The sequence below is a fragment of the Filicampus tigris genome, chromosome 9 (assembly GCF_054856515.1).
Source record: "Filicampus tigris isolate MCC_2025a chromosome 9, RoL_Ftig_1.0, whole genome shotgun sequence".
Classification (NCBI taxonomy): domain Eukaryota; kingdom Metazoa; phylum Chordata; class Actinopteri; order Syngnathiformes; family Syngnathidae; genus Filicampus; species Filicampus tigris.
In genome coordinates, this window is record NC_141225.1 from 20,281,211 (window position 1) to 20,297,824 (window position 16,614).

At 40.3% G+C, this 16,614-nt stretch overlaps 1 protein-coding gene across 2 annotated transcripts; it reads right to left on the reverse strand.

Annotated features, from left to right (window-relative positions):
- Positions 1–871: 871 nt before the first annotated feature.
- On the reverse strand, positions 872–16,508 carry necab3 (N-terminal EF-hand calcium binding protein 3). 2 transcript variants are annotated; one of them, XM_086039658.1, is made up of 13 exons: positions 16,227–16,508; positions 14,061–14,085; positions 9,392–9,500; positions 8,724–8,749; positions 7,902–7,999; positions 5,686–5,822; positions 4,575–4,663; positions 4,279–4,346; positions 3,472–3,519; positions 3,099–3,211; positions 2,858–2,935; positions 2,617–2,708; positions 872–1,974 (listed from the first exon to the last, which is right to left on the reverse strand). In XM_086039658.1, the coding sequence occupies exons 1-13, from the start codon at positions 16,359–16,361 to the stop codon at positions 1,946–1,948; spliced, it is 1,047 nt and encodes a 348-aa protein (XP_085895784.1). In that variant the 5' UTR covers positions 16,362–16,508; the 3' UTR covers positions 872–1,945. The 2 variants fall into 2 exon arrangements, with proteins under 2 accessions (XP_085895784.1, XP_085895785.1); XM_086039659.1 differs by lacking the exons at positions 14,061–14,085; positions 16,227–16,508 and adding exons at positions 10,050–10,228; positions 12,573–12,608.
- Positions 16,509–16,614: the final 106 nt, after the last annotated feature.

Genomic DNA, 16,614 nt, shown 5'->3' on the forward strand with positions numbered 1-16,614 from the left:
TTTTCTCAGACCCCCTATGTATCGGTCAAGCCCCCATTTACCCGCGGAAAAGAAAAGAAAAATCCTGGAGCCGTTCCTGCACAATAGGGCTTGTGTAACTCACGGGCAGACAACACAAAAACAGCCCATATTGTGCTCAGATTCTTCCCTCGGCGTGTGGGGCAAATGAAAAACGGAAGATCGAGAGAATAACAAATGTCGTCGGCCACCTTCCTGCCTCGCCTTCTAGGTTTCCTGCGGTGAGCTCCAAGCACACGAGTGAGACAGGAAATTCTCACAATATTAATAATAATGATGGTGATGTTTCTTGATGCTTCATCGGGTCAAACGTCTGCTCAGGAGGTTTGCTTCCCTCTTGTGGCCAGAAGTCTTATAGTTTCTGCAATAAAGTTAAAGCAGACATGCATGGAAACTGCATTTTTTTTAATATATACAGTATATAACTTTTTGTTGTTGTTGTATTTTTTGCTGTTTTCATACTCATCACTAATGCACTGTGAAGTGATGGACAGATGAAGCTTCATGAAGCGCTTGTGATAATTTTTTACTCCTCTAGATGGCACTCTTGGTTTAAAAAATGCAGCGGAAATGTAATACATTTCTATTGCACTTTATCTTTAAACCAAGAGCACCATTCTAAAGGAGTAAAATATATCAAGTGCTTCATGAAGCTTCATTTTCCCATCATCATCAATAACATCCACTTGTCACATTCTTATTGAAATCACTCTGTTTTGGCTGGAGCAAATGCTCGGCACGGCTTTCATTACCATGACAACCATGGCGGAGCATGCAAAAAATGAGAGTCGGTTGTTCAGCCTGCAAATGAATGCCACTTTCCATAATACGCTCCCTTTAAAAGCATGTAAAACACATTTGAATGATTTTTATTCAACAGACACCTTGCCTCTCATACATAACTTTGGCCCATTTATGAACAGAAATATAACAACATGTGCCTTCTGTGTCTGTGTGACAAGTGCTCAAAGCAAGTACATAAATTATGCATTTCTATCCATACAGTAGCTATGACTTTGGAACAAGTTTACATGAGGAACACAGAGGTTATTTTAGAGCAATTATCCCTAATGCAGGTGAACTGTACGTACAAATACAAAAATATGGGGTGTAATTTATTACTTTTTTTTACTAAACACTCAAGTTTCAAGAAAGTCCCAAGTTATTGTGACAAATATCCAGTACGATTCCCGACTGAATTTCAAGCAAGTCAATGCAAGTCTTGGGATAAGCAAAGTGTAGGTCAAGTCATGCAGTCTTTCTCAGTTGCAATATAGATATACCCACATTAGCCACTTTACACTCAGTATTGTTATTCAGTTAGCTGTATTAACCCATTGCCAGCTTGGTTACACAACACACAAAATCCAACTTCTCTCAAAAACATAACAAATGGAGATTTTCAAATGTAAACAGGAAAGACTTGCCAAGGCATGTATTGTAGTTGAAGTCTACATCACTTTCAGTGAAGTCAAGTCAAAGTCTAGTTGAGTCTTACAAGTTTCTGAAATCGGAAAAACCTGCTGTCTCCGATATAACATAGGCCTACACATACAGTTGATAATACAGTATACTAGTACTGCATATGCTATGAAAACATAGTCATTTGTATTATCATGCATGTTTAGAGATTAAATGTCTTCAACAACCTACCAGTACGTAATTATACAATATGTACATTGTGTAGCATCTCATAGCGAAATAATGAGCAGGAGAGATGACAAGAAGCTCGCGGAGCAGGTAGGATGGTGACTTGGCCTTCAAACACATGGATGCATTTTGAATTCTCCTCCTGTGTGTGTGTGTGTGTGTGTGTGTGTGCGTGTGTGTGTGCGCGCGCGCGCGTGCGTGTGTGTGGTCATGCGGGTGAGTGGGTTTTAATGCGCTGGCGTCCGTATGACAGCGTTGTCAGAAGTGGATGTGACACTCAGTTGTTAGTCATAATCCACCAGGAAGCTGCAGGAGGAAAAAACACAAAACACAGACATTCACTCCTACAATAAATTGCTCAATTTTTGCTATTTCTAGGTCACTTAAATCGAGATTTGGAGTATTTTCCCATATTCAGGCATGTTCAGCTCAACAAGAATTCGCTTGGTCATGCGTCCTGGAATTTTTTTGAAAATTCAGCCACTGCAATCCGTTTCCTTGTAGTATCATGAAATTTAGTCGGCATATCTATCAGGAGGAGACCTACAAAAAAGTCTAAAGAACCCATACCCAAAATGACACGGGAAGGCTGTCAATTTGGTTTGAAACCCTTCAAAAATGAACTTGACTAGGAATTTTCTTTTTCAAAATTACGCTCCATAAGACAGTTACACTGAGCAGCAGGAAATTTGGTAGGCGTGTCAATCAGGATTGGACCCACAAAAAAGTTTTTAAGAACCTACTGGTATGTCTGAAAAGATACAGTCAGTCAAAGTGTGTCATTTTGTTTTGAAGTGGCTATTTTAGGGTCATTTTGGCTATTTCCAGTTGTGCATCCAATGGATTTTGTCTGATCGCTACCAAATTTGTCACTATTTATCACTTCAGACAAATGTGCGATCCTGACATTGTCACGCCCATAGACACACAAATACGGTATATACACACCCGGAAGCAACATAGTAGATACGATCTCAGCATCCTCCAACATGTTGATGACGCAGCGCTGGAAATCTTTGCTGCTGTTGGACTGCAGGTAGCTGGAAAGTGAAAAATATTTTTAAAAAATATATACATCTTGGGAAATTAATGATATACTGATTTTGAGAAATCTGACATTTGGAAATGCTTGAAATGAAATAAAGAGTCACTCACTCAATCCACAAACACGTTGAGCGCCAGTACTGACCTCATCCAGGAGAGGCGGTCTCGCCAGAACTCATAAATCACGTAAAAGGACTTTTCCGGAAACTTTGGAACGGACACGCTGATGTCAAAGGAGAACATCACGAGATACACAACATTAAATTTCTTTGAAATACTGTAACTTGGTCATTTACGTAACAAACACTATTATGAGTAACCATTAATTGAGGAGTGTGCAGTGTGTATGTAATTAATGGGCCATTATGTTATTACAAGATACTGACTGCAGGTTGTGTGAGTGTGCCGACGTGGCATCGACGTAGCTTTTGAGAACTTTGCGGAAGTCATCCAGATCGCTGTCGTTCACCGCCATTTTTCTCTGGACCAGCAAAATGTTCTGTTGGTAACGAGACGACACATGAAAACATTTCAACGCTGAAAAAACATCCACTTGTGTATTCCTGTTTTAATTACTTGACTACCCGGTGGTTGACAATTAATTCATTTATCTGAGTGACTGTTTTTCGTTTTCACATTTTCACTAGACTGTCGCTCGCCGGTAAGCGAAAGTTAGGGACTTGTATGAACCGGTCTGTGGCAGAAAAAAGGTCGGGGACCACTGGTATAAATGACTTCTTATGTTTTTTGTTGACTTACGGCTGTGGATGTGATCGCGTCCCCCTTCGGAAGCTCCATCTTCGGACTCTGAGAAAAGAGAACAACAATAAATAATAAAATAGAATACAAATTAGTGCTGTGAAAGTTAAAGCATTAACTAAAGAGATTAATTTAAATTCTATAACACACTAACATTTTTTTAACTCAGTTAACTCAGTTTTATTTACTTCCTATTGCAGCTGACCTCACAGGAAAATAATCGTATTCAAGGATCAAAGAAAGCTATTAGAACAGTCTTTGAATCGAAATATACTTTTATTTTTTTCTGCATTAATTCCCAAAATTTACTCAAGTAACTATCGATTGCAAGCTTTGTAAAAATTGTCATTGAAAAACGCGATTAATCGCGATCAATTATGGAAAATTTTACGATAAATTAGTTAAATAAATGTAATCGCTTGACAGCACTAATAATAATACATTTTGAAGCTCCATTAAATGAGTGACATTTATGAGTGAACAAGAATTACTTTAGATCTTCCAATTCTAAACAGCTGGATTCAGGTTCAGATTCAGCAGCATTGTGATGAAAGAAAAGTGTGCAAGACACCACCACTGCAGTGCACTTGACAGGGTACTAAAATAGAGAGACAGCGTGTGTGCATTTTGAGGTTTGTGCACACATCTTATGAATTGCGATATTGCATTCTGGATCCCCGCTGAGAGAATGAAAGAGTGGCGTGAAGTGGTGGTATGCGGTTGCATCGGCAAGTGAGGACGGGTCTGGGAAGTACACGAAGAGAAGAGCGTTCCATGTCATGTCTGGCAACAACGACGCAATCACACCTGATGCTCCAGTATATCAAGCAGATACTGGAGCCTGCCGATCTGAGACTTCCACTCGGATTCCTCATCTAGAGAAAAACAGTCACTACAAACCATTAGACATTCATGACCATGAATTCTGTGGACTTAAGTTTTGGACTTTGTGGATTATTTCCTATTGTCATGTTCGGTTCTAATGTGGTATTAATCATTACATGTACATTTGCCTGACGTGTTTTAGGATATTTGCGATTTGAAGCATCAGTTTTCTTAAGGAATATGGATTGAAAAGTTTGTTACGCTCATATTCCGCTTACCCGTGTTTTGGGAGCATGGGAGGATGTTATTGGAGAGGGCTTTAGGGACCATGCGACCACAGCTTTGGACACTCGTCTCCACCTCTCCTCTGTCACCATGGAAGAAAAAAAAGGGGTTGTTAACTCCATTTGATGAGAAGGTGGTGAGAGAAATATCAGCCAGTGATATACGTTGAAACCAAAATAAGTTGATGGAACAGTCATTAAAAAAGTTGACTTCGATTCAGTTTCCAATTTAGAGTTTTTCCAAAATCCTCCCTCTTAACTTCTAACATTTACCGAAAATTTTAGTGGGTGGAAACTGGCAACCTGCATTTGAACTCGGTCACAATGTGACAATTACTTTTAATCAAAGCAGTGTGACATCCAGAAGATCGTAATGGCCTTGGTGAATCATAGGTGAATAATAGTGTGCAGAGATTATTTAAAGAGCCCTTACAATGTAAAATGCGGCAGAAATGAGTCATACTCAATTTCAAGACCTCACACACACATGCACGCACACACATCCACCCTATACTGTCCGGTTTATTAGAGAGACATCTGTTTGAACTGGAATTCTGCACATTACACCATTCCAAGGTGACATAAATTGAAAGAAAAGCAGTCGGAGGTGGAAATCATTAGCCGAGGCGCCTCACTGCTTGCTACCAATGCCACCTTAGCTGACGAGTTTGTAATAGCAGGGGCGGGCTTCTTTTCCCGTCCCTTGACACAATATAAACGGTAAACCTTTGTATTGTATACTTCTTTATGTCCTTCAGCGTGTTCATTATTCAGACTAGATACTAATTACCAATAAGCCAATACATTCAAAATCATATGAGAGCCACTAAAATGTAGGGATTTTATTTTATTCTATGGCTTAAATATCGGTGGCTGGTATCGGCAGCCTCCTTTGTTTTGCAAGTCCACTCGGGTCTGTGAATAGGGATGTTGTTGTTGTTGTTTAAACTTCAGACGATGTTTTTTACGACTTTAGCTCATTGTTTTGTAAATCCATAAAAAGCTAGGCAAGACTTCTTGACTCTACTTTTGTTACGGTGTTACTTAATTTGACAGGTGGAAATAAATTTTTTTTTTTTAAAAACAGGCTAGCGTTGATACTGACAGACTTGGGGCGCTCTCTTCTTCCACGGCCTCCATGGCACATTGCAGCGACCTCTGCAGGGATCGCAGCTGCGCTGATGTCTCTCGCAGCAGGAAGCGGGTCACGAACTGGCCCAGGACGCTGGAGTCCTGGTACTCCTGAAAACGGGCGTACGTATAAAGCCACGTGTCACTCTTGTGGCACAAAATGACTCACTCCAATTACAAACTTTTGTCACTCTACTTGAGTGGATTTTTTGACAAATCTGTCCTTCAGTAGAGTATTTATTTTTCTGACCACTGTTTAGTTTGACTCCCAACATCTGAAAACCGATGTCTGCACACTCTACACATAGCTTTGGTAAACTGTGATTGTTACTTTATTTAATCTTCATGAATGATGAAACAACATAATGGAAAACATAAACAGAGAACGGGATCTTAATTTATTGAGATCTCAACCGCAATTGACTTTCCCTGACTTTTAAGGTGGGGGAAAAAAAATAGGTCAGCAGCGACATGAACGTGAACTAGGCAGCGTTAATGAGGACGGTAACAGATTGCCATCCATGGTTTATTTAAGAGAATTCTTTGATAATGTCAGCTACAAGAATCACTCGTGGCTAATGTGTTGTGTCTAAAAACCAGCCGTTTCTTCCATTCACAAAATCTCCGGCTCATCTGAAAAACACATACAGGTAAGATCTATTGTTTCCATTAGTAATCATTACATAATTTTAGTATTTCTTTACTCATCAGTTCACAACATTCACAAAGGTTGTTTTGCTAGCATAAAAATCCAGCCGAAGATAGCTAGCTCGTATGAAACAAAAGCAACATTTAAAGTGCTTTTTCTTTTGAATATTCACAGTATGTGCATTATATCAGTTAATAAGTACCAAGTGTTTGTACTAAAGTACATTTCAGAGTCTGTACTGTTTTACATCTATGTAAGTACAGGAATTGAATCAGTACTAAGCTCTACTTTTACCAGTTGTTTTTGTTTTACATACCGTAGCTATCCATACTTTTACCTAAGCATACAGTGAGTACTTTTGCCACCTCTATGAATAACACCTACATTTCATTGACTTGGCACACAAATGACTCATAAACTCATCTGATTGAGACGGGCTTTTAATAGGCATGATAATTGCTGCTCCTGTCCCTCAGTACAAACTCCATTGCACGCTCGCTTATGCATCCTGCTGACACGTTGTGCAACAGCGCAGCAGCTCCTTGTCAAAGCAAACGCTCGACGCGCACGGAGCAGTCGGCGTCGAAGCCTCAGAGAATTTTCCCGCTATTTGGACCGCTTTTAAGCAGGAGGGAGGTGAGCTCATTAAGGCGGCTTGAACAATTACAAAGCAGACATTCTCCCTCCACTTGTCTCCGCTAATGAGCACACTTGGCTCACGGTTCACGGCTCAAACAATCCTGAGGTCAACGTATGGGGCCATGGGCCATGGAATAAGCTATTAATTTGGTGAGGATCTGGATAAAGGTCGGCAAGAAATGTTTGTTCCAATTTGCAAGAAAGTTTGTTTTTTTTAAACACTCAAAGCTCTTTACATGGCAATGTACCATATTGTTAGACTGATAGCATAATCGTCTCAATTATGAAAAAAAAATAAAAACAATACAACTGTTAAGAATGTTTTTGTCTTGTTTTCTGAAAACATTCATGACTCAAGCAACTGTGTTATTAGGCTAATGATAATCATAAAATCAAAATAATGTGACTGCTTCTACGGAATCAGAAACAATGGTAATAATTATAATGAAACAAAATGTAACAAAGTAAAATCATATTTCACCGGTTCACCATCCACATCATCATCGTTATTTTTATTACAAAAGAATTGCTTTAAAACGTTGAGGGAAAATCGTAAAAGGTCAAAGGTAAAAAAAAAACAAAAACAAGTCTTGTGCACAATACACAAAAATAATCAATGATTAAAATACATCATCTTCATAATAACATTTGAATCCATTCCCACGTATAATTAACTTACATAATATATAATGCAACATGTATTATAATTCATAAAACAATATAAAGTATAACATACACAAATATATATAATATTCCATACAAAACTGTATGCAGTTGTTTGCGAACACAGGTAAAACTATCACTTACTATACTTCAGCTGGATTCTTCAGCTGGAATTTATCAACAATATCAACAGCCTTTGCTACAGTATGTATGTAACATTGACCCGAATGAACTCTTACCTCTTTAGTTTTATACATGGCCTTTAAAATGGCCACATTCAGCTTCTCCAGAGCTGAGAGGACATTCAGGTACTCCCCGATGTGCTGAGAAAAATAATCTACGCACAGGGAGCAAATGTCACAGCATGTTTTTGCATAGCAACTCATCAGCAGAAGTACCTAATGTTGTGGCCTAAACGTATTCTATGTATACCATACATAGACAAAAATGCCTACATTTGTCTGACTTCTATGTTGGCATCTTTTTTCTCCCTCATAATCGACATGGCAAACTGAGATTCACTCGTAATCTTTATCATCCACATAAAAGATGCACTGATCTTAAATCCAAGGCAGATGCAAAAGTGCCATCAGCAAAGATTTGTTAGTCATTACAGTCATTTCAAAATCAAAGCGAGACCTTCTTCCACGCCATCCGCTGAAAAACGTACTTGCCGAAAATATATACGTCACTGGCGGTAAATGGTTACATTACAGTTGGTGAGAAAAAGAGTCCACTGCAGTGTTTGAGTTCAAATGCACTCATGACATGAACATCATTCCTTTGACGTTGGAATGTAAATAAAGATTCGAGGAACAGTCAACATGTGATGATGTCAAAATGGAACTGTTGCCATGTCCTTTGGATGACTAATGAAGTAGTTTTACTTTGGGTGCTGCCGATACTTACAAGCCTCTGTCCTACTTTATCAGGCTCTATCCAGGCCATCCCACACCCGCCCCACACACCCACACCCTCACACACACACACACACACACACAATACTTTGCTAACAAATGGGCCAAAAGATGTCTGCTGAAAGGAGATGGACAAGCACCAACCTGATAGCTTGTCAGTGTCCAGATTGCTGCACAGGGCAGAGCAAGAAAGGAGATCAGTTCCCCCCCCAAAATAAATAAATAGATAAATAAAAAAGGTTCAAAAGCGACAAGTTACATATGTGCATAACGAAAACCGACTTCAATCGGAAAATCAGTTTCCATTGAGCCGAATTGAATTGTGTTTTAAAATGTACCGTCTTTGAATCGTATCGCACCCTAAGATACGTATCAATCGGTATAAATCATTTTGATGTTGCTAATTTGTTGTTTCTTTGAATTGAATTAACTTGAGTAGTTTGGGCCTTGGAGAGCTTTTACATATGGTTCCATATTAAATAACATAAGCATGACAAAAATGACAGTGGTGCCACATCGAAATGAATCGTAATCCCACTGAATCCAACCAAATGGAATCATTCCATTTGAAAATGTACCATTCTTGAATCGTATTTATCGCACGCATTGAGATATGTATCCAATTGTCCTTTATTGGAGAAATGCACACCTTACAAATCCATCCTCGTAAGAATGTCGCCTCGTATAAATGTGTCCTTGTAAGAATATATTCCTTGTTAGAATATATCCTTGACAGGTTGTACCCTTGTTAGGGTGAATCCTTGTTAAAATGCATCTTTGTATGGGTGCATCAACAGTCATACTAAACTCACTTATTCTGCCTCCCGTCGATGGAGTAGAAAAGCTCCTGCAGCTGCGCCGTTGTCAGAACACCATCAGCAAAGTAAGCGTTGAACTCTTCAAATGACAGCTTGCCGTCGTCTAAGAACACCCCAAAAAAAAAACACGCGCACACGCACAACATAAGGAAGACAGCTTCTGTCACATTTACAGAAATGGCCGTCACAGCACATCATCGCAATTCCTCGATTCAGTGCTTTCAATGTATGCCCGCTTGCAGCCGGTTGAAGAAACGGCAGAGAGCAAGAAGCTTTCATTATCTTTTGACAATCACACAAGAGCGTATCATTGCTTTTCTATCCACGATCACCCTTGTGAGTCCAATATTTGGCCAACGATTGACAGGCTGATGTTGTTTTGCCTCCTCTCAGCAAATTCTGCACAGGAAAGCTCCCAATTATCCACGCCTGGGCCTGAATGGTGAATGCAACTTGCTGTGACAGAAAATGAGCAGTAAAAAGATAAATAGCAGGGTTGTCATCCGCAAGGAAGCAGTCCTTGCCCACCAACAATCTGTCTGTTCGTAGATGACACACAAAATGCTTCATTTTAAAACAATTTACGGGTGCTGGTTAGTCATTCACTTTTTAATCAAGTGATGTGATAAAAACAAACAAGTATAAGTGGTACCTAGTTGCAAACAGATGCAGACTGTCAAGCAAACAAAGCAGCCCGGCGTGCCATTGCTCATTTTCATTTGGCTTTGCAGCACTTCTCCTCCCGAGCCAACGAGACGTCTGCCCCGTAACGATCCTGTCATGAAGTTCCACTCGGCTGATTCAGCGAGACAGACGGCTCAAAGGCGCCATCTGTTCAGCTGAAGCCACATTGACAACGCTTGTAATTACCTCAGCCCGCAGGCGATGCCCCTTAGCGCCTCTAAATCACGGCGTCGTTACATAGCTTTAGTGTTTCCTCACTCCCTTTCTCCTTCTCCCAAAACAAGTAACAAAACTTCAAGCGGATGGAGGAAGCAAACTGTTCTGCAACATACAGTACACTTGCACACTGAAACATTAGCATTAGCATTGTCATGGATGCAAACGAGGCGTGGACCTAACTGTCCTACCAGAGATGCGAGACATTCTGTAACTGTCTCCATGTCCACAATACCCATGTTTACGTACTTTATTGTACAAATCGCACGTTAGAGGGAGCAGCACCATGTCCATTGAACTGAAGCATAAAATGTGATTCATTCTTTACATTCCACACCTATACCATGAGGTGAAACCTTCATGTTCCCACCTCATTACACGACAGTCATAATTTCCATGGTAGTTTGGCTTTACTTTATTTTATTAAACAGTGGCTGACTTTGATAATTGTATGGCAGTTTGGAATGTTAAAATGAGGCTTATATCATTGCATATATACCGCTTTATGGTGATGGTAATCCATCATCGCATCCATGTTTTATTTACTTTTAGATATAATGCATCACTTTGTGTAAAAAAAAAAGAGGATTAAAACAGCGTATTGCAGTACTCTAGAAATAAGTGGTTGTTTTTTTTTTTTTTGATGAAGGCTTCAATAGTTCCTGATTGCAACACACTTTGGGAATACTTGACTTGGAATTTGCAAAAAGCGCCATAATTGATTAAAGTTTGCAAAATAACCCATGCAATTGAGTGAATTAAAGCAAACACGCCAGAGGCCACGATGGTATCACCAACGGTTTAGAGCGGAATTGAGCAAGCAGAAGCCAATCCCATTTTTCCACCTCTCCTGCAAGCCAAAACACTGTCAATACCCTCTAAAACAGTTGGGTAAAAAAGAACACAATTTTGGGTAAAAAATGGGACGATCCATTAATTCAGATCTGGCCAACCCGCGGTTTCTGAAGCCCTTTTCAAAAATGAGCTTAGCAGCGCAGCGTCAAGCCCATTAGTGTGTATCTGGTGAGGGGTGGGGAGCACGAAATGGTGCGGTAAAACTTCCTTGCTATCATCCTGGTCTTGTTTCGCTGCAAAATAATGAGCCGTTCTTCTTAAAATGTAATTTCACTTGCCAGTGTGGCATTTTAGCACCTCACTTCCGGGTTTGTGTTGCGTTGCATTGTTTTGAACAAGAGAGCCCAATTTTGGGGTTGTTTTGTACAAAACTACCATTTTTTTGGGTTGTTTTCTGCAAAAACAACCAAAAAAGTTGGGTCAAATTGACCCAAGTATTGGATCAGTCAATTTTTGACCCAAAATTGTGCATCGACTCAACGTTTGCAGGTTCATATTATGACGCAACGTTGGAGTATTTGTCCACATTTTCCAGACGTTAGATGTAATTTTGGAATTAATAACACAACAACAACATTGTTATGCAGCACTCTTAATCCCACCGGATCGTCTGACGGACGCGGCCAGATGGTATCAAAAGACGGAAAAGCAAGCAGAGACGCAATTCAGATGCGTCGCCAGGTGGAGGATTAGCTTGTTTGTTAGCGGCTGACGCACGCATCAATGCTTCGTCAACGCGTGCCTTTCTTTGTTTGTTTGATTATCGGAGGCTTTCGGAGTGGGAGACGGTGGGATGGTGAATTTGATGCAGTGCTTATCCATTTCATTTCACAGCTACGCAGTGCTCATTATGGCTTTTATTTCACCGAGACAAATGGCCCGAGCTCACTCAGAATGCTGAGAGAGAATTTGGCGCCAACCGTGCCAGTGGTAATCAGAATGAAAAAAAAAACCTGACAACGACAACCACCCAAAAAAGTGGAGACCTTCTCCTTGCTATTAGCTGCAATTTATTCCAAGTCTGAAAATGAATCATGCGAGAGAAAAGCGCCTGTGCTGACTGGATCGAGACAGTGCCATAACTCTTCTACTTCTCCATTAGGCTAGAAGGAAAAAGTTCACAAAGTTTGTAAGGGATCAATATAAACAAGGGCCACTGATTGAGCTTTTGAAATAGAACATAAAGTAAGACACACTGTAACATCTTATTTCCACTGCAGATTGCCCTAAGTGTGCGAGTGTGGGTGTGCGTGTGTGTGTGTGTGTGAGCCAATATCATACATATGTGGAAGCAAAGCACACCAAGCAAGTTAGGCCTAGATAAGGAAAAAACTAAGCTAAACCCACAAGCTAATAAAGCTAACAAGCCTAATCCTGAAAAATCTAACACATGAATCATAATATACATTATTATTCTTACAGTTTCAATGACATCTGGTTTTGTATTTTGGTTTCGTTTTGTCTTGCTCGTTAGGTTTTTGTTTCCAGCTGCTGTTGTCAGCGCCGTCCCTTGTGTCAACCAATCAGTTCCCTCCAGCCAGGTGTCTTCTCCAGGTGTGCCTCTTTGTCTCGTCAGTTTGCTTGTATATATTTCCCTGCTTTGTTTCAGTCGTATTAGCCGAGTCATGGTTTGCTTCCTTTTGTTGTTTGTGTAGTCCCTTTGACTCAGTCAGATTAGTATTTTGATGATTCCATACACCTCATTTGCCTTTTTTTCTGCTTTTGAAAAAATCTTTTTTTTTTCTTTTTTTTTTTACTGACTCCTGCTTCCCTGCACCTGGGTTCATCTTTTTGCCACCATCAATGTAATTTTGTGACATTTTCATTTTTCCAACCGTATGAGCCAAATCATGTTTTTACAAGAGAAATACACAATGGTCTCAATTTAGTCACCGATTTACTTCGTGTGAAATGTTCACTTGTTTAGTTGAACAGACAGGTGAATTGCGCCTCCTGTCAACTAGCTGACGAGCATTTAATTGCTCTGCCTGTCTCTACACGTCAACTGACAGAGATAGATGAACAAAGATTGCCTTTATGGTTCTGATACGCCTTCACATACACCGTAATCCATCACTGTTTACGGGGGCGTCGTGACAGTCCACCCAGCTGACTTCATTATAATAAAAAAATCTTCACGAGTACACAATCGACTGGAAGCTCTCCCTAGTAACAATCCATTAGACTCATGGCAGTGATTGCGTTTTTTGAAGCACAGGAATGACATTGCCGGTAAATGTAACAATGTCCCCGTCGATGCCTGCTGCGTCTTGATTTGTGTTGGCACCTTCTTTCAGCCAGACACAAAGTAAATAGAGCAGGGCATGTGCAGCCGGCGCAAAAGGCAGAGGAAAGCAGGTAGTTTCCGGTTATTACATTTCACAGTGGAGGATTATTTTAAACAGTATGTTATGGATGAGGCTGACACTAAACTGGGTTGTTGTCAGCTTGTGGATGGCGTTTATATCATTTAAATATCCGTGCATTTTTCAGCTCTTTAAGTGAACCCCCACAGTTCTACAGTAAGGCAATACACACAGCGCACAGTAATGCCTGTTTCCAATGCAGAATCTCATGTAATTATGCCAAAACAGCCATTTGGAATGCCACTTAAGCACAAATAAACCACTGGTGTACTAAGTAACAGAAGTCCAAAAGGTAGACCAAGGTAATCGACAGCAAATATGAAGAAACTAACTTAATACTTTAAGGGGACATTCAGTCATTTTTTTTTTTTCTTTTTCATTGGGCCACATGAGGCAGTTGCAGTGTAGCGCTAAGAACTTCACCCAGCAACAGGTGACCGGTAACATGACCAGTGAAAAATAAAATAAAGCAGGAATGTAGAGGAAGGACACACAAGCACCAGGACAAATTATCATTCAGTCAACATCAAATGTCCACTCACCATTTTTGTCCGCTCGACGGAAAATCTAAAAGCAAGAGAGAAGACAGAATTAATCAAAGCCTAACATCACCTAAACATCAAGATTTTTATTTTCAAAACTATGGTTGCGTCATAGGAGAATGGGAAGGAAAAGAGGACAATGGCTTCATGACCAAGGTCTGATCAGCTTTGGGCCTTTTGAAGAAAAATGTCTTTGACCTCCACACAAAAATGACTCATGTGAAAAGAAATATTGTTGCTTTCAGTGACTCCTACTCTCAAACGTGTACTCGCAGTACCCACTAAATCACATTTTTCATGCTTTTAGAAGTCGAATGGATGGATGTGCAGCTAATGAATAGCAGCATATCATAGCAACAACATCAGCGCAATCCTCCGATTGGACACTAATATTTTATTAGAGACTACTGGGAAGTGTGAAATAACCCACTTGGAGATGACAAGATTCAGCTTCAATTTCAAAAAATAAAACAAAAAAATGTCCATCATAACCGTTATAGCGCCTTTCCATTGTCCAGCAAGTATTGCTGACTGAAGTCTAAAATTGCAGAAAACTCTGTGGAGCATTACTTTAAAGATTGCTGCCCGAAAGGATTATTATGTGTAACATATCTCCATGATTACTGTCCACCAGAAGAAACTTGCATGGACATAAAAGAACCTTGGGAGGCACTGGTGGCTCATTCCGACTCAAAGTGCCGGTTTCGTCTCTTTGGGGGATGACGTAAATTAATAACAGGATGTAGCTTTGATTTTCTGTTTCAACAATATCAAGGTTGGCCCTTTTGCCCTCTCGGCATCTTGTCATGTTGCTTCTAGACAGCTTTGCTCACAAACCAGCTGATACCAAATGAAACCTTTGCTCTCATTTTTCGGCTGCGTAGTCAGCCGATGGAAAAGAAAGCATATACAGATGTGCGGGCTCATGGCTGTTTGTGTCGGTGGACGATAATGCAGTTTTTAACAGCAGGACTTGGAAAGGTCAGCGCTGCATCCCAGAGTGCTGCATGCCTTCTTGTATCATGGCGGCAGATGTCAAGACAGCGGGTGCAGTAGACATCTTGTTTTGTATTCTGAGGTGCTAATGGCACGGATGTGTTTAACACATAAAAACATTTATCTGGAAAGGGTTTAGTAAATTCAGTTGCTATGGACACCAGACATCTTACAATGTTAAAAACCCTCACTTAACTCTTCGCAAATTTACCTATAGTGTTAAGATGTGACAAGGTGGCAACAAAGCCCAGTCGAATTGAAAAGTAGATATCGCTGTCATGTTTGTTGAAGTAATACATCTTTAAGATCTTCGTATGTTGGTGAGGAGCAAAGTTTAGCCAGGGTTGTTAGTGGAAGTTACAGAGAATCTTCCTTGCGCATGCACACGCGCACTTATGGTGATTTTTTTTTTTTTTTTCCAAGATGAGTTTCATATGACATTAAAGTCTGCAACTTCCACTAACTATCAGGCAGCTATTAGTCTTTGGGTTGAGATTTATCCGTTTAGAATACTTGCTTTACACCAATTACTGTCCTGCTTTCCAATTTAGAAAGGACTTTGGCGCATTTTAGAGAAAGCACAAAAACATGAACATCTGAGTTGTTTAGTAAATGGCTACATTCCACAGAAATGAAATGTGAAAAAATGACTGTGAATAGGGAATAGCAAATGAGCAGGGCATTCACTGCATTTTTTGCTTACCTTATTGTACCTACGAGGGACAAAATATTGTCAAAGAGCTCTCTTGTGCAGTTCTACACGAATCCAAGCCAAAAGTCACACACACTTACACACGCGAACGAAAACAATCAAAAACAGATTGATAACTCTCGGTGAGTGTCAATGACTCACGCATTCGTGCCAACCATCACACACACACGTGCACACACGCACACACGCACCCACTTCACACGCGGACGCGCATGAGCTCAATGCAGACATTCTCAAGTTATCATGCAATGGTGGCATCTGCAACTCTTCATGATGTCCTTTTACAGATGACACACGCACACACACAACATGAGTACTGTCTTCAATCCCTTTGTCATTGCATTACCAAAAATGCTAATTTACCACAGCAATACGTCTACCACCACATAAGCAGTCATCTTGTTTCCCACCCCAAAAGAACCGCAAAAAGTAACAATTGTGATGGATGCAGCACTCACATCATGCAGGATGCTGAGCCCTCGTACGCTGCTGTGCTGCTGATTCTTCAGCTGCTGCTGTTGCTGTTGAGCCCGAACATGTTTGCGCTTGGCCGACTGCAGACACATTGTGATCATCTCCGTGCAGGCCAACATGTTTGTTTTTTTTGTTTTGTTTTTTACTCTAAATTAAGAATCTCCTTGGGCTCGGGAGGCTGTAGATGCGGGCGACGTACTGGGAGGTTTTGTGTCAGGTGTGCAGGTGAGATGCAACTTTTAAGGGCGAGCGGCCCCTGCTGGAGACGCTGCAATTGGCTGGTTTGAGATGAGAGTAAAAAGCCTTACATTTTAGGATTTTGAATAAACGTGACATTATTCGAACGTGATTGTATGAACTATACATGTATAT

Bases quoted from the DNA above. Each gene is read 5' to 3' on its own strand.
- necab3 (XM_086039658.1), bottom strand. From the start codon at position 16,361: ATGTTGGCCTGCACGGAGATGATCACAATGTGTCTGCAGTCGGCCAAG. The intron at 8,750-9,391 runs GTGAGTTTAGTA...TGCCCTGTGCAG, and splicing joins ATCGACGGGAGGCAGAATAA to CAATCTGGACACTGACAAGC. The intron at 4,664-5,685 runs GTCAGTATCAAC...CCATGGTGACAG, and splicing joins GAAGAGAGCGCCCCAAGTCT to AGGAGAGGTGGAGACGAGTG.